The sequence below is a fragment of the Falco peregrinus genome, chromosome 15, assembly GCF_023634155.1.
Source record: "Falco peregrinus isolate bFalPer1 chromosome 15, bFalPer1.pri, whole genome shotgun sequence".
In the NCBI taxonomy this organism is placed as follows: domain Eukaryota; kingdom Metazoa; phylum Chordata; class Aves; order Falconiformes; family Falconidae; genus Falco; species Falco peregrinus.
In genome coordinates this window covers 7,308,299-7,327,166 of record NC_073735.1, presented here as the reverse complement: position 1 = coordinate 7,327,166, position 18,868 = coordinate 7,308,299, and the positions used below count along the sequence as shown (strand labels likewise).

Below are 18,868 nucleotides of genomic sequence, written 5' to 3'. Positions count from 1 at the left end.
ACTGAAAAGCAGGTTTTCAATATGCTGCGGCAAGCAGCTCTGAACTCTCACTGCTGCCTCACACTGTTGCCTCACGCTCCCAAACCATTTTCCTGCCTGACAGGCCGCAACAGGGCCCACATGAGCAAAGCCTTCCTGATGCTGCTTTGTGCCCACAAAACAAATTAGACCTGCTCAGGGAGGCTTCCCTCAGTTTGGCTATTACAGCAAAAAACCACAGCTGGCTCCCACAAGACCTGCAAACGGTGCCTGGCTCTGCCTTCCTCTCCCGGCCGCGGTCACTGGCTGTGAACAGCAGCCCACGGTTTACACACTTGCAAGCGACAATAGAGGAGCATCTGTCCCCAGAGGATGTGGTGAAGCTTAACCAAGTACCCATAAATACAGGCGGGATTGTCATCGCAGCTGGGGTCCAGTAAATTCCCACTTGTAGCCAATAGTTACAGAAGACTTTGAAAAAAAGAGGTTAGCAAAGCACAGTTTAACAGAGGTAGCCACGGATGGTGAAGGCCACAGCAGACATAATATGCAACCCTTCCAACAGCAAGCTGACAGTTATTCACCCTCCTTGTCCCTGCCTTGGAAAAAACATCACCACACAAAATCAAGTAAAAAAAGTAAGCTGTTATTTCCAAGTGTACACAGATTCCAAGACTGCTAGAAACACAACACAGTGAATTAAAAAAAAAAACAAACCAACAACAAAACACCATGGAAGGAAGTTCCAAGACTCTCCCACTCCAGAGAAGAATTTGTCCTTACACTTCTCGCCCACAGCTCTCCTAGTGCTTCAGAATCACCACGAAGAGCGATTCTGACTGGCCCCTGACCACTACTGAAGACAAGGCATCTCCATGGAAACTGCTGGCTGCATTTAATACATGCTCCCTGGGATGTCAACGAGAACAACTGTATTTATTTCCACAAGTGCTTTTTCACAAGCAGGGATTAAGGGAAGCTCTCTGCCTGGCCTCCAGCTCCAAGCCCGACAAATCTGATCACAAGAGGGGTTATGCTTCGTGCAGAAGCCCCCGGGCAGCAGTGCAAGGGAAGCGCCGGGCTATCAGCACCACTGTCCAGAGAGGAGTCTGGGGGTAGCAATCCACCACCATCAGCTACGCAGAGGTAATGGTAGGGGGAGGCAATTTAAAAAACCTCTGCATGTTTATTTCCATGAGAAACTGACCCCTAACGAGCTGCTGGGGCTCCTGAAGATTTTACTCTCAAATGCAGCGCTGCAGGTCAGTCTCTGAACCTCTTCAGGAGAGCGACAGAGGGCAACACAGCAAGCAGGCTCCTGCTCAGCCAGGCTGGGACAATTGGAGCATTCCCCACTCCACTGCGAGTCGGAAACTCCATGAACCAGAGGGCATGAGAACAACACAAACTTAACGGAAGCCCTCTGGGCACCCTGGGAAGGACACTGACAGATCTGACATCAGCTCAGAGGCAGATCAGCTCACAGTACTAAGTATTTGTAGGGTATAGTTCCTCTCTGGAACAACTGGAACAAAACAAACTGCAACCGAGCTCTGAAACAGACTGAACAAGGTTAACTCTCCCATGACCAAGTGTTCAGCATATTTTCACCATGAAGAAAAACCTGAGATTTAGGACACCTGAAGGGTTGTGAACCAACCTCAAAGGACAAAGCGTTTGGCATAAAACAATTAAGCATATAATTTCTACAGTTTGTTAGAAGACAAATGAAGAGCAGAAACTGGCAGCTGCAGCACCTCAGAGGGCAGTGCCAGGGAACGAGGTACTCCTGCAGGCAGTGGCCACCGCACTGCTTGCCGCCACAGCACACTCAGCCACTGTGCCACGCAGCACTGCTGCAATTCTCTGCGCTGGTCCCCTCTGGCTGTCGGGGAAATCCTCTTTTGGCAGCTCTCCTTTAAATTCAGCCTTGCCTCTTGGAAGACAGTCCACTGCAATGCCAAACGCTGAGGACAGGGCGCGGTCCAGGCAGAGCAAGCCCTTCCTCATGGCTCTGGCAGTGGCAATAGGCGAACCTCTGTAGCGTCAACTCCCAAGCGCTGCTTTGCATGGTTCTTCGTCTTGTCTACATGTCCTCAACACTCCATTTGTATGCAACTTCCTGAACTGCCTTCTTGTTGGCTATCCTGGCAAAGCGCTGCTGCTCGAATCCATTGGACCTACAAAGTAACACCGAGAAGCCCATGGGCTGCTGCGCAGAAGGTTTTCTGAAGCAATGAAACTTTTTAAGAGATGTTACGAGTTTTCCACGACTTGTACTCTGGCTGTTTCCACCTCGATCTGCAGTTAGCAACAGTCAGCATCTCTGAAGCCATTCACACCCTTGCTGACAGCACCAGCCTTGCTCCCTTCTGTCCCAGACAAGCACATATTCACCACCCATTTGTAACTTGGCACTTCAACCATACCATTGCTAACAATCTTATCCATCTGGTAACTGGGAACGTTACACTGCAAACTCTTTGCAGCAAAAGCTCATTCATTTTCACCATTATTCTACTAGACCATTTTATCAGGAACAAGTACCTGTCCACACCATCCCAGCGATGCCCGGGCCATATATTAAATCTGTTGAGTGGAGGTGCTGGTCCATTGTACCTGGGTTTTTCTGGAAACAGAAGGAAAAATACAGCCATTTACTTACAGTGTACACTAGCAATCACAGCGTCACATTGTCATCAACCTAAGAGGTTTAGGCACAGCGCACAGGCTGCTTAACAGCCCACTACAGCTCCCAGAGGAAAACTCCAAAGATACGCTTAATCAAACTGAAGTCTGCTGAGTTTTAAGTCACCAGATCCTGCTCTCTAAGCTACCAAACAATAGTAACTGTTACTGGTAACAAGCCTATAATACTGCTCCTGCACCGACTCCAGAGGAACAGTCCTTTAGGACTAAAACACTCTGGCAGTCTTAGGCTGTTTATTTAACAGCAGCTGCATTTCAATGCTGCTGGGGACTTAAACCATATGCTGGTGTAATTCAGCATCCAAACCTTTCTTTTCTTTGTTCTCTTTGGCCTTCCTTTTTTTGATGAAGTCAGCCATGGGGTCTCCTTCTCTCTCTTGTTCTCTCAACATTCGATCCAGATCCTGGTCATCAATATAACGGGCCAATGGTTTCTGCATCTCTTTTATTGCATCTTCCACGTTCTGCTGCTGTTGCCTCTCCTGTGCTAGCCTGAAAACAAACACAAAAGTTTCACTCCAAGACCATTTACTATGACTTGCTCAGTTTGCACGCTTGATCACAGCCCTGAACCTCCACTGCGTGCACAGCATTTCCAATGCACATCCAGCAACGGAGGGAACAGTTGTGGGGGTCTCTCAGACCTGTGGAACACGTGCTCTCCCAGTCCCAGGCTCCAACTGAGAACAAAGTGACATGCCACCACCACTGCCACTAGGAGCGGTACCAAAACTGGGCTAACAAGCAGGGAATGGAGAGTCCCAAGCTGCAATGCAAGGCCCAAACACCATGCCAGGGAGCTCTGGGGAACCTTACCCTTTCCCCCATTTGGCATATTGCTCCTCTCTCTCGGACTTCGCTTCAGCCTTCTGCTGCTGCTCCAGCCACTCCTGCGCGAGGTCCCTCCTGCGACCAAATTTGTCTCGGAAGACAGTCTGAGAGTGCCGGGATTCCTCTGGAGGGGGCAGATGCCTCAAGTCACACATTTTGGAACATTTTTGTCATCTGCAGACAATTCAGTGAATAACTGCAACTCATTTCACCATTTTTTCCTTGTATTCTAGCCTTGAAACAGCTTACCGTCCATAACCAAGCAGGACCACAGCTTTTGCTTTTAGCTGCCGCCCTACACAGCCATGCTTGTACCCTAAGCTCTTTAAGTATCAGTCTGCTTCTTCAGACTTGCAAGGCAACGCATCACAAAGAGAAAAAGTCTCTTATCCTCCCTATGATTTCACTGGCATTGCTTTGAAATCACCATTTGTAACTCTCATTTCAGTGGCTGTGACCCTACCCAAGGAATCCATGTCTAGAAGCTGCTCCACAGGGATACTCTCCATTAGCACCCTAACACCAGGAGCCTGACACAGCACCCAAAGACAGCTGAAAGCAGAGAAAGCGAGCTGATGCTCGTGCAGTGTTTTCACACTCCTACCTTCCAAGTGCTTGTTATTTCTCTCATGCCTCCTGAGCTCCTGCTGTTCCCTCCGCAGCACATCAGCTGAGACCAAGCCAGCTTTGACCCCAGACAACATCACATTTGCCTGCAAATCAAAAAAAAAAAAAAATAATCATCACATTTACCACTAGCTGAGTGCTGTCCAGCGATCCAGAGGTGTAAGGAGGGGAGACAGCCCAAAATCAAGAGAGATATGTCAGGAGAGACAACCATGTTACAAAGCCACTTCACTGGTACCCTCAGTAACAACTTCCCCACATCTCCAGAAAGAGTGGACTGAGGCAGAGCTCCCTTCCCAGACCCAACTTGTGCCTCTTCTTATTGCAAGCAGAGGGTCTGGCACGACTGCATGCATGAGGTATATGAAATTTCTACCCCACAATTTGTAAGTCATTGGACTTTTAAGGTTTTGTAACAACAGGAAGTAATCTAGAGCGTAAATGGAAAGAGGAAACGTTTACCTTCTTGGGAGATCCCTTAGTGTCACGGTGGTAATGAGGTGAGAGGTCAGGGGGGTTCCTTGAACCATGCTGATCCTTTTCAGCTGGCAGAGTTCGTCGTGGAGGAGATAAATCAGAGTCTGAAGATTTGCTCCAATTCTGTTTGAGAGGACCACGCTTAGGGGAATCACTGCGTACATGGCCTAGCCTGCAGTCTACATCAGAGGTGTTCCGGGTGCTCCTCCGTGGAGATGGAGAGTCGGAGTCGCGCCTCAGGTACCTCTGAGGTGAAGGCACCTGCCTAAGCTTTTTCATGGCTGGAGAAGCACCTGCAACAAAGATATACACCAACTAAAAGTCATGGAATTAGACAGAACTAGTCCCACAAAAGGGCTAAATATGGTGGCTGGCACATGAGGTTAACTCCTAGAAATATTAACACCTTAAAAGCTGACAAGCTGTAAGGAAAAGACAGGTACATGAAAACAGTCTTTGAATTCCCTTCTTTCTGAACATGTACTGCCTGGAGACAGGGTTTAAATCCTGTTTTCCTTTCAAACATGCTTAAGCCTCAGCCAGCTAGCTCTTAGTTTAATTCTAGTCCAGCCAATTAAAAAAAACAAGGCTTACAAGAACTAGCCTAAACAACAGAAATTACAACCTATCCACTACCATTCCGTGATCACAGACTGCCAATTCCACACCACTCCTCAGGAGCATGCACGAGTGGACAGCCCACAAAGCACGGAACAGATGAAACAAACTTATACACACTCACCTTTTGTTCTGCCCTCCTTTTTCAGACTAGGTGACCCAGCTTTCCTTCTCCGAGGTGGTGACAAATCTGAGTCAGAATCATACCTCTTCTTCCGTGGAGGAGATAGATCTGGAGTAGTCTGACGCTTCTGATGCGCCAAGGTCTTGTCAGAGACACCACGCCTGAGCTGAGATTGCTCTCCTTGGACTCCCCCTGACTGTGACTTGTCTGTGGTTTTGCAGCCCTTTTTCCCCATTGCTGAACTGACTCTCTTTGGAGAGAAGTCCGGGGAGTCGTGACGCTTCCGTCTGGGAGGTGACAGGTCCGGGGAGTCGTGACGCTTCCGTCTGGGAGGTGACAGGTCCGGGGAGTCGTGACGCTTCCGTCTGGGAGGTGACAGGTCCGGGGAGTCGTGACGCTTCCGTCTGGGAGGTGACAGGTCCGGGGAGTCGTGACGCTTCCGTCTGGGAGGTGACAGGTCCGGGGAGTCGTGACGCTTCCGTCTGGGAGGTGACAGGTCCGGGGAGTCGTGACGCTTCCGTCTGGGAGGTGACAGGTCCGGGGAGTCGTGACGCTTCCGTCTTGGGGGAGAGAGATCCTGGAAGCCATTGTGCTTCCTTCTTGGTGGGGAGAGGTCTGGGGAGTCATGGCGCTGTTGCTTGGGAGGTGACAGGTCTGGGGAGTCATGATGCTTCCTTCTTGGTGGGGAGAGGTCTGGGGAGTCGTGGCGCTGTCGCCTGGGAGGCAAGTGGTTGGAGGAATTGTTTCTCTCTTGCCTGGGAGGGGACAGATCCGGGGAGTCATGGCGCTGTTGACCTGGAGGTGATTTGTCCAGGGAGTCATGCCGCAGTCTCTTTGGGGGCGAACTGTCCGGGGTGTCATGGCGCTGTCGCCTGGGAGGGGAGGAGAAAGTAAAAATGAGAGTTAGATTTTTGTTTGTTTTGCTGTCTCCAGACTGGAAACACCAAGTGCGACCTGTAAAGCTAGCACTAGGTGTCAAGGATGAAATCACCATTCTGAACATGAATTCATACTTGATTCTGCACCTCCACGTAGTGACCTGCATCACTGAGCCACAGACTTCCCAAAGTACATCCCAGAAAACCTCCGAGGCAACCGGGATCACAGGGGAGCTGTAATTTTAAAGTCTCCGGGGACCCTTGTGACACTCAAGGCTACAAAACCCACTTTGTGCCCTTGTACCTTCTCACAAGGAAGCACCCCATCACGCTCTCTCAGAAAGCCCAGATTTCTCAGCCACTGTCAGAGAACTCCACAACAGCTGCTCCACATACCATGCAGAAACCCAGGCAGCATGCCGTCTGCCAGCCCCCCACCCCCATCACTTGAAAAGGAATCCCTGCGTATGCCACTTCTCACATTTCCCAGCAAAGCACTTAAAAAGTGCAGAACAAGACAGCCAATACTAGGAAACAGAGAGTCAACTGACAGAAGAATCTCCAGGTGGAGCCCCTGTACCTTGTGGTAGATTTGGCAGGTACTGAAATATCCGAACTTTGGGAGTCTTCGTTCTGGTCTAAAGAAAAACAATCAGAAAGTCACCATCATTACGGTTCTCCACCATTCACGATCTTTTCACAATTTCAAGGATTATTTGGTTTTCTTAACTAGTATTATTTTCACCGTGCAACACCGTTGTTAAACATTCAGGGAGAGAGGGTGGAAAGGTCTGGTCTCACCTCCTAGAAGTTTCCATTTAGTATTTGTTCGGAATTCCTCCATGAGCTTCACTTCATCTGGACGCTCATCAATAAATTCTGCCACCTGAACATAAAACACCAGAGTCAACAACACTATTTCAAAAAACGAAAGAATTTCTACCCTCTAACACAAGTAATTAGGCACTGGGTGATGGGCAACTGAAACATGACCATCATTTGGCTGCCTTCCTACAGGACGATCTCAAAACAACTTTCCAAAGCCTTCACCTCCAGTGTTTACATCTTTGCTGCTGAGATTCCCAGCATGCGCCACACACCACGCCACAGCGGTCAGCAGGCTCTGGCAGTTGCACCGTTACCTTCTGCCTTGTCCAGAGCGGCTGTTTTAAAGCTGTGAGAACCACCCTACCGGCCCTCCCACCTACTTTTGGTGCTTGTAGAAATGTAGAGATATAAAAAACAGACTACATTCACCTGCAAGGAGCTAGTTCAACCCCTGGCGCTCAGGCCAGGAAGACTCACCCATCCCTGCTGCAGAACCGACCAAAAGAGGATGCAGCGAGAAAGGGTTTGGCAAGCGCTTCCCAACGAGACACGAGGTGACCATAGAGAACGGATTTAGTTTGTGAAACTCCCCGCTCACCACAGGCATGTCCGCTTCATCCTCCTCCTCCTCCTCCTTCTCCTGCACAGCAGCAATGCTATTCCAGCTGACATCGTCGTCCACGATCCGCATCCTGGGAGCGGGGAGAGCGGCCCTGCCGTCAGGGCACCAGCAGGGAGTGGGACTGGGCCGCCGGCGGGAGTGGACATGCGGAGTGGGGGGGGGGGGGGAATTCTGGCTCGGGGGGCCTGAGGGAAGATCCCCGGCGCCGCAGGGGCTCGGAGGGGGAGGTCCCGGAGGGGGGGTGGGGGGGTTCCGGAGGGAGAGGGGGGGGGTTTCCGGAGCGAGGGGGGGGGGGGGTCCGGAGCGAGGGGGGGGGGGGGTCCGGAGCCGCTCCCACACCGAGGCCCACCGACAGGCACCGCGCAGGGTCGAGCCTACCGCGCAGGCCGCGGCCTTCCCCGTCCCCTGAAACTCACCCGCCTCTAGCGGCACCGCCCGGCGGCTTCTTCTTGCGGCGGCGGCGGGGCTGGGCAGCGTCGCTGGCGGCCGGGCCGCTCAGGTACCGCCGCAGGTACTCGGCCTTGGACAGCCCCGGCGCCGCCATGATGGCGCCAACCGGAAGTGACGGCAGGGGCGGAGTGAAATGCCCGGCGCTGGGCGGGACCGGGCGCTGGGCGGGGCCACGGCCGGGCGCTGGGCGGGGGCGGGGCCACGGGCGGGCGCTGGCAGCAGCACCCACAGGACACAGCACCTCCGCGAACAGCTTTATTGGGGGGCACAGCCCCAGGGCCCCGGCACCACCCCCCGTCCCAGCACACAGCAGTAATCCCCCAGGAACGGCCCCGACGCCCAGGCCCACTGCTGCAGCAGCTTCCCCATGGCAGGCGGGGAGCAGGGCCCCTGCCCCAAGCAAGTCCTGACCCGGAGGGGTCGGGGGGAGAGGCTGAAGGGGTCCGGCTGCACCCGGCTACCGGCCCGAGGCTCCTTCTGATTCATAGCCCTCCGTCTTCATGTCGTTCAGGCCCAGGTCTTCGTTCTGCTCAAACGTACGCTCGTAGCGCTCCACTTTCAGCTCCGGGTCCTCTTCTGGGGCATACACATTCTGCGGGGCGAGACGGGGGCCTGCTTCACACCCCTCCCCAGCCTCGGGCACCGGCACAGGCTTGGGCCCCTCAGCAGCACCCCGGCAAGGGCAAGGTGCCTTGGGCAAGACTTGTCTATCACCCCAGGGACAGATCAGATCACCACATTCCCAGCCCCCAACCCCATGGAGCAGACACCACTCCCGTCTTCCTTCCTACAAAGCCACCAACAGTTTCCTTTCCCCCGACAGAGCCTGCAGCAACCCACTCACTAACCGAGCCCCAAAGGGAACTCTTCCCACCAACACACACCAGGGAATCAAGAAGAAAATCCTCCCAAACTGCTCAGGAGACTTCAAGTTCATCCTTGAGTGCCCCATGCTGTACCTGAAGATAGCTGTTGCCTGCAGGATCATCCATGATGAAGTGAGCCTTTGTCTTTCCTTCTATGATCTGCAGAAAGAGAGCAGCACATCCAGGCATTAGGGCTCTTCCTAATCCTTCAGCACTCCTGGCACCAAGACTTTCACAGCATGCTTTAGGCAGTCCTAATATTTTCCTCAGTTCAAAACCAGTAATAGCTTGGTAAAACAAGCGAGGCGAGTGCGGAACAGCAGAAAAGGTAAGGCAACACTTGCCCAGGAGCTCAGTTAAACATGCTTCACAGCTGCAGTGACAGTGTCAAAAAGCCCACTGCGGAGCACGGAACATGAAGAGTGTGCTCACCTCATTCAGTTTCCCAATGAATTCTTGCAGCTTTTCTGTTTTGCCGGGTGTAGAGCTGTCCCCCAGAGTGAAGGGGTTTCTCTCAACCTGGAAGAGCAGACATACTCAGGCAGCTGCAAGACACCCAGCCCCACAGCCAGGCCAAATATTAAGGCAGAGGGGGTCCGAGCTCCACCAGGCAGGAGGACCACTCACCAGGTCTCTGATGTCCTTCAGCAGTCCTTCCAGCGTGGTGAACTTCCCCCCCAGTGCTCCCATACCCAGCTCAAACTCCAGCTCCGGGACTTCCACACTGCATGTCTCTGACTGCAAGGGCGTGCGAGCGAGCAGCCAGTGAATCCCTGCGAGGGACAGCCAGGCCCCACACGCCAGCCACCAGAGGACAGGGCAGGTATCTGAAGGCACTGTACCTTTAGGATATCCCTCGTCATGTCGGAAGGGTCTGTAATTTGAAGGGTAATCCTGGTGCCTTGTGGTTCGATTGCTCCTCCGGACTTCACCTAGGCACAGCCAGCAGTCAGCTTCACGGACTTTTAAACTTAAATCACACCAGGATGCTTTAGGAGGGTTTACCCCTGCAGTTTAGAGGCTGCTACAAACCTGGGGACAATGCCTTAACCCAGGGGACTCAAGTAGGGGTGCTGATGGCTGACATGCACCGAACAGCTCTTCAAGGCTAAATTCTCCCCCTTCACTTGTTTAGGAGGGCAAGCCAGATCCCACCTGACCTCGACACACATGCCAGCCTTCGCACAGCTCGTGGATGGTCTGGCCCCCACTCAGAAGCAAGGCAGCCCTACAACAGCCAGTACAACCCCCATAAATCCAGCCTCCCTCTAAGCCTGGCTTCCCAAACAGCCGCCTCATGAAACAGGCCAGGGACTCTGAGAAACACCTGCTCACTAAGGCACAGACCACCACTCCCCTCCTCACTGCTGTCCCCGGCAAAAAAGAGGTTGGTAGTTTTCCAGCTCACCTCATTTGTCCTGTGCCCACAGGAGTCACAGTTTGTGGCCATGATAATCACTTCCTTGAAGTGTGGGATTTCTGGAGCAGACAGTCAAGGAAAACTCAACAGAAGTCTCCAAGCAGCTGCCTGTGCCCTCTTCACAGCCTTGGTCCCCAAGGTAGCACAGGAGCTTGCTGGCAAGCTGTGAGCGGCACCGAGACAGGTTTGCACCCTGACAGGCTCTACTAGAAATGATGCCTTATGGGTGCAGCACGAAGAGACCTGGGTCAGCACACAGAGTGACTCTCACCACCACGCCAGCCTCCGTGCAGACACCCACAGAGACCACCAACCTGTGCCCATGCCCCCCACTCAAAGGATACGCACTAACTTCATATTTGTGTTAGCTGGAGCATTGCACTCGGGGCAGTTGGTGTTGAACTGCAGCACCTGGGTCACAGGAAAGGAAAGGAGAATCAAAAAAGTCCCAGCCAGCGCAGAAAGCCTGTCCTGGGTGCCCACCACCCAGACAGAGCCACCACTGTGCTGCAAAGTCACCCACCTCATTCCTCAGATCCTCCACAGAATCAGCTGGCTTCTCATCCAACTCCTCTCCCTGCAAGGGGACACACACCAGAAGCAGCGTTAACTTCTGTTCCTCAATTCAGGGTCTCCCGGAGAGCGAGAGGACTATCAGCCCTGCTCCCCCAGGCTGACAGCATGCATGGGACCTCCGGCCTCACGCGTGCAGCAGGCTGACAACAGAGCAGCAGCTCCCCATTACCTCCAGCCCCAGCATGGCAGCCTGCTGCGGAGTCCTCCTGTAATGAGTGACCACGAGAGCATCGTCCTTCTGCGGCGCGTGAGGGTTCTCCACAAAGCTGTTCCCTGAAGGGTCATCGATGATCTACAGGAGAAGGAAGCCTTAGGAAGCCATCCCGTGCTTCCCTCACACAGAAAGGGCTGCACTCCTGTGCGTACTCACAAAAGTGAAGGGGGAATGTACTTCTTTCAGCTGCTTTAGTTTACCAATGAACTCATCTATTTTACTTGCCACCTCTTCATCTGTCACCTGCAAGAGAGGACACATTTGAGACTGCTGTCAGGAGCAGCCCAGAACCGAAGACAATGCTGACAACAGCACAAACCAGAGAGCCCATAACACTTTTATCAGCAGGGTGCAACGCCAACGGGCAGAAGATGAACAAAACAGGCATTTGCTAAGCAGGAAGGAGCTCCCCCTTTCTCAGCATCTTACCCTGCGGATGGGCTGGTCCTGCTCCAGGCCTGCGACAGCTCTGTCAATTATCCCTTCAATGGTGGTTAGAACTTGAGAGGGGAAAAAAAACCCAGAAGCAACAGCACCGTTAAATACACCACAGTGGTGCTACCCACCCTGCCAGTGTGCGCCAGTCCCTGGCAGCCTCCATACACTGGCCCTGTCAAGCTTATTTAACTAAACGGACAGGAGTCCATGTCCTTAATCGGTGTTTACTGAGCACCTGCCGGCACGCTGAGGGGTGCAGGCCACATACCCACCTCCCTTCTGTGTGAAAGCAGGGATCTCAAAGTCCAGCTCTGGAATCCGAGCCGTGGCACAGTCTGTCTTCACCACCTCCCTGTTCATGTCCTGCACACAACAGTGGAGGAGCAGCATTAGGATCCCCAATGGGCCCAGGAGCTCCCACACACTGTGGGATCACACCGGGGTACACAGCGCCCGCCATAAGCAGCACCATTAGCTCGAGGCCAGCGTTAGCAGCCCTTCCACTCATGCAGGCATGCGCTGGGAATATTCACATTTTATGCTTTAAATGGTTACTACCAAACAAATAACACTATTTCTCAGCGGCACATGAGAAAAACACTTTATTGCTCAAGCAAGACCAACTCGTGAGGGACAAAGGTGTGCACAAGGTACCTGCAAGGCAGCTCCCCGCCGCCCTGGCACACGGGGCGGTACCAGCCCCACCGCTGGGGATGGCGAGGGGAGCCCCTGCTCACCTGCCGGGAGGTGATGGCCAGGGTGTAGCGCACACCCTGCTCCTGGATCCGGCCCGCGGACTGGATCTCCGTGTTGGACCAGGAGCAGCTGTCGCAGGTGAAGGAGCTGACAATGATCTCTTTGAAGAAGGGGATCCTGGTGAGCAGCAGCCGCGTCACGCCCTGCGCAGTGAGGGGCCTTGTGGGAACCCGGCTCCGGCTCCTCAGGGAGCTGCCCCACATTCCTGCCCACACCCCCCAAGCAGATCCCAGAGCCTGGAACACCCAACCTTCTCTCCCCTCCCCACAGGCCCTACCTACCCGCTCCCCCCACCCCCTGCCTGCCTCCCCAGCCCTCCTCATCCCTCCCCACCGCCCGTGGCAGGACAAGCTGTGGCCGCTCCACCCCAAGTCTTGCCCTTCACTTGTCCTGCAGTGCCCAGCCCCCGACCCCTGCAGGACGGCCCGGGCCCCCCCAGCGGGCTGCTGTCCTGCTGTGTCCCCCTCCCTGCAAGGCCACCCGGGCCCCCCCGGCAGGCCGCTGTCCTGCTCTCCCCCCCCCCGCAGGGTGGTCTGCCCCTCCCCCTCCCGGCAAGCCGCTGTCCTGCTGTGTGCCCCCCGGCAGGCCCCGCCGGCCCCTCACGTTGCGGAAGCAGTTCATGCACAGAGACTCGATCTCCGCCGGCCGCTGCTCGCCATCCTCGGCGCTGAGGGGCCGGAACAGGGACCCCCGCCGCCGCCGCCTGCACAGCCCCCAGCGCCGACATGTTGCCGCCGCCACCCCGCCCGCGCGCCGCCGTCACGTGGGGGGGGGGGGCGCGGTCACGTGGGATGCGCTGTCACGTGGGAGGGCGCGGTCACGTGAGGCGGCGGCGGGACTCGGCCTGTCATGGCGGCGCCTTTATTTGCGGTTCAGCCCGACCCAGCCGGCCCCCCGATCCCCCGACCTCCCTCCTCGGCCCGTCACGGGGCCTCGCCGTCCCGCTCGCTCAGGCTGTCCGCCAGGTCTCTCCAGAGGGCGTCGAGGCGGGCATGTAGGTCCTCCACGGCGGGCGGGCCTTCCTGGTGGTCCCCCAGGGAAGGGAGCCGGGAGGAGAGCTTCCGCCTCATCTTCTCCGTCTCCTGGTCCAGGGCGCGGGTGAAGTCCTGGATCTGGAGGTACGTGGCCTTCCGGAACTCCTCCACCCGTCGCTGTACCTCCCGGGCCAACTCCTCCGTGTAGCGCTCCGGGGCGGATGGCAGCTCCTCCAGGCTGCCGGGGGTAGCGGCTCAGCTTCACCTTGAGCTGCTCCAGGTTCCCCTGGATCTTCTGGTGGAGGTCCCGCGCATTCTGGGTCAGTTTTGTGGAGAGCTCCTGGATGTACTGGTTGAGCTTCTCTGGGCTGGCCTGGGTGTGAGGGACGACGTTCCTGTGCAGCTCCTCCACATTGCGGTGGATCTCAGTCACCAGCCTGTCAGCGTAGGGCTGGAAAATGTCCTTCACCTGGTCTGTGTGGAATGTGATCTTGTCGGCATAATGAGCCATGAACCTCTGGACTTCATCCGCACCCTCCAGGAGCTGAGCCGTCACCTCCCGGCTGGGCATAAGGTGCCGCCGGAGCTCCCGGGCTTTCAGGGACACTTGGTCCAGGAGCTCCTCTGTGAACGGCTGCAGCCGGTAGCGAAGATCTTCCAGGTGCTTGCCGACCTTGTGGTGGACTTCGTCCACATATGGCGACAGTTTCACCCTTAGGCTCTCCAGCTCTTTCCTGATGAGTTTCCGCAGGCTGTCTGAGTCATGGTAGAGCCGGGGCTGGAGGCCTCTGTTGAGGGGCACCAGCTTCTCCAGGAAATTTCCCACGTAGCTGACCCCATCCTGAATGCTTTCCTTCAGGTTTCTGCGTGAGACAGCAGAGGTAGTTACTGAGCACCCCAGACTTAGCACAGCATTTCTGCTATGCCCTAACACATCCATAATAAAAGCTGCTGAGAGCCGTGAGGGCTGTCCCTGTTAGCATTTCTGTCCCCAGGGGAAGAGGAAGCCAATGCGTGTTGGTGGGGCCTGGGGGGAGCTTGTGGAGTGACCCAGGATGGGCACTGCGAGGCAGGGCCCCAGCACAGCATACTCACGTGATGTCCCTGCCCAGCTTACTGCTCTGGCTGGGCTCTGGGAGGCTGTCCTTGTCACTTGTCAGCTGGCTGAGGTACTCCCAGAAGCTGCTCCTTGCCAGCTTGGCCGGTGACACTGCAGGCAGGAGGGCAGGGGTTAGTGGGGTGGCCGTGGCAGTGCCCACCCCTGGCTCTGCCCTCCTGCCCAGACTGTGTCCCAGCTCTGCCCCATCGCGTGCTGCCAGTTGTCCCCAGGTGAGCTCCTCGGCTCATCACCCACCTGTTAAGGTGGCCAGGATGGTGAGGAGAAGCACAGCCTTCAGGGCCATGGTCTGCCAGGCCAGCGTGCTGCCGCGCTGTGGGGAGAGAGCAGAGGAGTGTGTTAGCTCGTGCCTCCACGCAGGTCACACCTCTGAGCTCTCACAGGTCGAGGGTCCCTGTGCTTCGTGCTCACCCCCACCACCCCCTCCCCCGCTGCTTTCTGCAAGGACCTTGCTCCTGGGGTCCCCCGTAACGCTACCAGCATGCAGGTGGAATGACGCCCAGTCATCCAGCTGCTGAGGTTGAAGCAGCATGAGGTCCCCCTGCCCACACTGGTTTGGTGGGGCTGCCCCCCACCCCTCACCTGGCTCCCGGTCACCTCCCGCGTCCCTCCTGCCGGGAGCCAGCCTGCAGCTCCCTTTATATGCAGCCGGCAGGAGGTAGAGGAGCACAGGCGATAAGGCGCATCTGCAGGGATGGGCTTTTGGACCTCACTCCGTGTAAACACAACGTGGAGGTCCACGGACGTTCCTGAGAGGTGACGTGGGGACCGGTCATCTGACTGCCGGCTGCCCCTTCGCCTGCCCCCACCGCTCCCCTGCTCTGCAGCCAGCCCGGACGAGGCTGCCCCTGCCCTCGCAGCCGACCTTTGCATCGTGGAGAAAACGATGCTGCTGGGGTGGCGAGGGGGTGCAGAGCAGCAGGATGGGAATGGGGACACCAGCTCCTGACACAGGGGCTCACATCCCAAATGGGGGGAAAGGCAGCCTGGACCGCTGCGGGGGTGGCCAGGGTGGGTGTGGGAGGATGAGCCCGGCCCCGGCTGTGCCAGGGAAGGGGGAAACGAGCACGGTGGTTGTGTCTGCAGCCCAGGGAGAGAGCACACCTCCCGTGGGGCTGCCTGCTCGCACACTGCCAGCTGCACGGCCCCGCTCCCCACCTGGATGCCAAACCCGCTGTGCCTTGGTGTGTTTCCTTTGCAAGTTGCCTTTCCCCCAGGAAAAAAACACGGCAATGTTTTCAGCTCAGCCCCCACCCCTATGAGGAGTGCCGGCTGCTGACACCGGGCTTCTAAATCAGGAGAGCGCTGCAATGTTTGCACTGAAGGAACACAGCAAACAGGGACCCGCTGGGACCCGCATCTCCCCAGCAGGGCTGGGGTGCAGACACCCTGCGGTGGAGGGCAAAGTCCTGCGCACCCCCGGGGTGAACCTCGGGAGCGGTCACCAACACCCCTCCGGCACCAAAGTCCGCTCTGCTCCCGCGGACACACAGGGTCACCCTGAGCGGCCCTGGCAGCACTCCCGTCCTGTGCCTCGTGCCACTACAGCCCACATGGGAAATGCTGCTGTTTGTGGGACTGGTCCTGCGGGGCACCCACCAGCAGAGCTTGGGGCGCTGGCTGTGGCCATAGCTCTAGTCCCTTTTTCTTCTCCCTGAGCTCGGAAGCTCCTGGGGACAAGGGCCTGCACCCTCCCTGTCCGAGTCCCACTGCGCCTGGCCGCGGTCCCTGCGTGCCTGCATGGTGCAGGGACGAGGTGTCCATCACCCACCCAGCACAGCCTGCAGAGACCCGGCCCCCATGGCAGCAGCTGGCCCTGCTGTGGTGGGGGTACTTGACTGTATGCTGGGGCTCTGGCCCCTCTGGAGCCACTTGGGTGCCGCCGAGTTGCTGTGGCACCCCGCTGCGGTGACATCCTGGGCCCTGACCCCATGCTGGCTGACAAGCTCACCTGGCTGCAACTGCCTCCAGCCCCACGCAGCCCCTGTGCTGGGGAGGGAGACCCCCACCCAACTGTCCCCACCTCTGTTCCCTCTCCCAGGGACCCAAAATTCAGGGTTGATGCTCTCCTCTTGGAGCAGCTGGGCCAGGTGCCCCAGGCTGACCATCCTGGAGCAGGATGGCAGGATGCTGCGGAGAGGAAGGGACACAGACCAGCACGTGCATCACAAGATGGCAGTTTATTTCTTCTGTGGGCAGTGGCCGTGAACAGTCGCGGTGTGGGGGGACAGGTGGCCTCCCTGTGCCCCTTCCCCATGGCACCAGGGGAGTCTCAGTTCGCCACCTGGGCAGTGTTGAGGAAGGCAGCCACCTTCTCCCGCACCTCCTTCTCCAGCAGCTCCAAGTGGTCCTCAACACCAGTGGCGCCCGTGTCCAGCTTCCCGCGCATCTCCTCCAGCCGTTCCACCAGCTGCCGCCCGTAGGTCTCGCCGAAGGGGGCTACCTGCTGCTGGAAAGCCTCCAGCGTCTGCCCCACGCGCTCGTCCAGCTGCTGGGCCAAGGGCGCCAGCCGCTGCCGCAGGCTCTCGACATCGCTGCTCGCCGCCTGCCGCAGCTCCTCAGCCAGCGGGCTGAGCTTGGTGCGCAGCTCCTCTGAGCTGGCGGCCAGGCGGGAGCGCAGCTCCTCTGTCGCCTTCTCCATCTGCGCCGTCAGGCTCTCCAGCTGCCGGTTGAGGCCATCCTGCACCTCCTGGGCATAGGGGCTGAGTCCCCGCCGCAGCTCCGCCACGCTCTGCTCCACCTGCGCCTTCAGCTCATCGGCCAGGGGAGTCAGCTGCCCCTTCAGGCTCTCCACCCCACTGTCGATCTGTTGCTGCAGCCGGTCAGCGTAGGGGCTAAGGGAGGCCTGGATGCTCTCGGCGTTGTCCTGCAGCCGGTCCCGCAGCTCGGTGGCGTAGGGCTCCAGCGCCCGCCGCAGCTGCCCAGCCCCGCGGTCCACCTGGGAGCGCAGCTCCTCGGCGTAGGGGCTCATCTTGGCTTGCAGCTGGCGGATGTTGGTGCCGATCTGCTGGTGAACCTGGTCAGCGTAGGGCGCCAGCTTGGCCTGCAGCTCCGCCAGCTCCTGCCGGATCTGCTCCTTCAGCCGCTGCGAGTCCTGCGCCAGCCGCGCCTGCAGCTCCGTAGCGAAGGGCACCAGCCGCCGCTGCAGGTCCTCAGCGTACGAGCTGACGGTCCGCAGGTTGCTCTCCAGCAGGGTGCTGGCGAGAGGGTGGACGTCAGCACCCCGGCGTGCCCACGGCCCCCTCCCCTGCCCCACCACCTGTCTCCCCCCACCCCCGGCATCGCAGCCGGTGGCTCTGCTCACTTGAGCTGCTTGGTGAGCTCAGCTTGCTGCAGCTGGTCCACGGTCTCCTTGGCGTTGCTGCCCAGCTCGGTGAAGTACTTCCAGAGCACACTGGCCACCTCGTCTGGGTTGACATCAGCCCGTGCCCCTGCAAGTGGACGCCGAGATCAGCACAATCCTGCTCCGCAGCTCCCCTGGGGACATCAGGTCCCCATGCCTGCCCTGGGGCAGCACCACCCTCCCGCACCGGGGACCCACATGCCACCTCACCTGAGACCGCGAAGAGCACCAGGACAAGGGTGGCCGCCTTCAGATACATCCTGAGCACCGGGGGATGCCTGAGGGAGCACAGAGCCGAGATGAAGGGAGCTCCAGGGGTCCCCAGCCCCCCTGCCCCCTGCTGCCTCCTGCCCACCGCAGGGGATGCAGCCTCCAGCTCTCCCCACCCTTCCCTGCAGCCACCCACCTGGGCTGCCACGGGTGCCGGTACCTGCTGTGCCGGGGAGCACCCGGCTGCTATTTATGCAGCCTGAGCGCCCTCGGCGGCTTCCACGCAGGCCTGTGACACAGACCCCGGGCTTGGACTTTAGCAAGGTCGCGACGTGGAATTGCCTGACGTGTGCACAGTCCTGACATCACCCGCAACCCTGCCAGCTCCCGGCAGGGTGCCAGAGGCCAGGGCAGAGAGGGGAAGGGGGTACACATGGCACTCCAGGGCTGAGCCCCTCCCGAGGGCAGGGACCCTGGGATGGAGGGGACAGCACACCGTGGGGGCTCTGCTTCTCCATGAGATGCAGTGATGGCCCTGCCGGCGCCAGCTGCCCAGTACCTGGGATCTGCGGTGTGGTGGGACCGGGGGACGCTGCAGGAACCCCTCAGCTCTGCCGTTGGCTGCGCTGTGCCGGGGTGTGCAGTGGGGCAGGACATGGGCTCAGGGGGATGTGGCGATGGCTGCATGGGGACACATGGGACCGTGTACGGGCGGGACGGCATCGCTCACTCCGAGCATGGGCTCCTGGAGGAAGCCGTGCCACAGGGAACGGCCAGGAGCCCGCAGCTGTGGGATGTGGCACCCACACGG

At 57.6% G+C, this 18,868-nt stretch overlaps 4 protein-coding genes across 5 annotated transcripts; all 4 read right to left on the bottom strand.

Moving 5' to 3' along the window:
- Nucleotides 1-604: 604 nt before the first annotated feature.
- Nucleotides 605-8,373, bottom strand: BUD13 (BUD13 homolog). 2 transcript variants are annotated; one of them, XM_055819332.1, is made up of 11 exons: nt 8,110-8,373; nt 7,670-7,763; nt 7,045-7,129; nt 6,824-6,881; nt 5,366-6,237; nt 4,609-4,916; nt 4,124-4,232; nt 3,505-3,643; nt 2,996-3,180; nt 2,527-2,608; nt 605-2,159 (listed from the first exon to the last, which is right to left on the bottom strand). In XM_055819332.1, the coding sequence occupies exons 1-11, from the start codon at nt 8,235-8,237 to the stop codon at nt 2,066-2,068; spliced, it is 2,154 nt and encodes a 717-aa protein (XP_055675307.1). In that variant the 5' UTR covers nt 8,238-8,373; the 3' UTR covers nt 605-2,065. The 2 variants fall into 2 exon arrangements, with proteins under 2 accessions (XP_055675307.1, XP_055675308.1); XM_055819333.1 differs by lacking the exon at nt 8,110-8,373 and having other exon boundaries at nt 7,549-7,673.
- Nucleotides 8,374-8,385: 12 nt separating this feature from the next.
- Nucleotides 8,386-13,155, bottom strand: ZPR1 (ZPR1 zinc finger). The gene is given in 15 exon segments (XM_055819335.1): nt 8,386-8,735; nt 9,103-9,168; nt 9,442-9,528; nt 9,637-9,747; nt 9,852-9,941; nt 10,418-10,488; nt 10,774-10,840; nt 10,953-11,006; nt 11,175-11,297; nt 11,376-11,462; nt 11,649-11,719; nt 11,930-12,020; nt 12,395-12,556; nt 13,017-13,101; nt 13,103-13,155. Coding segments are annotated over 15 exon segments (1,338 nt in total). The 5' UTR covers nt 13,141-13,155; the 3' UTR covers nt 8,386-8,600.
- On the bottom strand, nt 13,051-15,392 carry APOA5 (apolipoprotein A5). Its single transcript, XM_055819334.1, is given in 5 exon segments — nt 13,051-13,618; nt 13,620-14,250; nt 14,483-14,597; nt 14,742-14,817; nt 15,087-15,392. Coding segments are annotated over 5 exon segments (1,395 nt in total). The 5' UTR covers nt 15,378-15,392; the 3' UTR covers nt 13,051-13,336.
- Nucleotides 15,393-16,665: 1,273 nt separating this feature from the next.
- APOA4 (apolipoprotein A4) lies at nt 16,666-18,351 on the bottom strand. Its single transcript, XM_055819325.1, has 4 exons — nt 18,254-18,351; nt 18,058-18,125; nt 17,809-17,935; nt 16,666-17,701 (listed from the first exon to the last, which is right to left on the bottom strand). Exons 2-4 carry the CDS (start codon nt 18,104-18,106, stop codon nt 16,777-16,779), a joined length of 1,101 nt encoding a protein of 366 aa, XP_055675300.1. The 5' UTR covers nt 18,107-18,125; nt 18,254-18,351; the 3' UTR covers nt 16,666-16,776.
- Nucleotides 18,352-18,868: the final 517 nt, after the last annotated feature.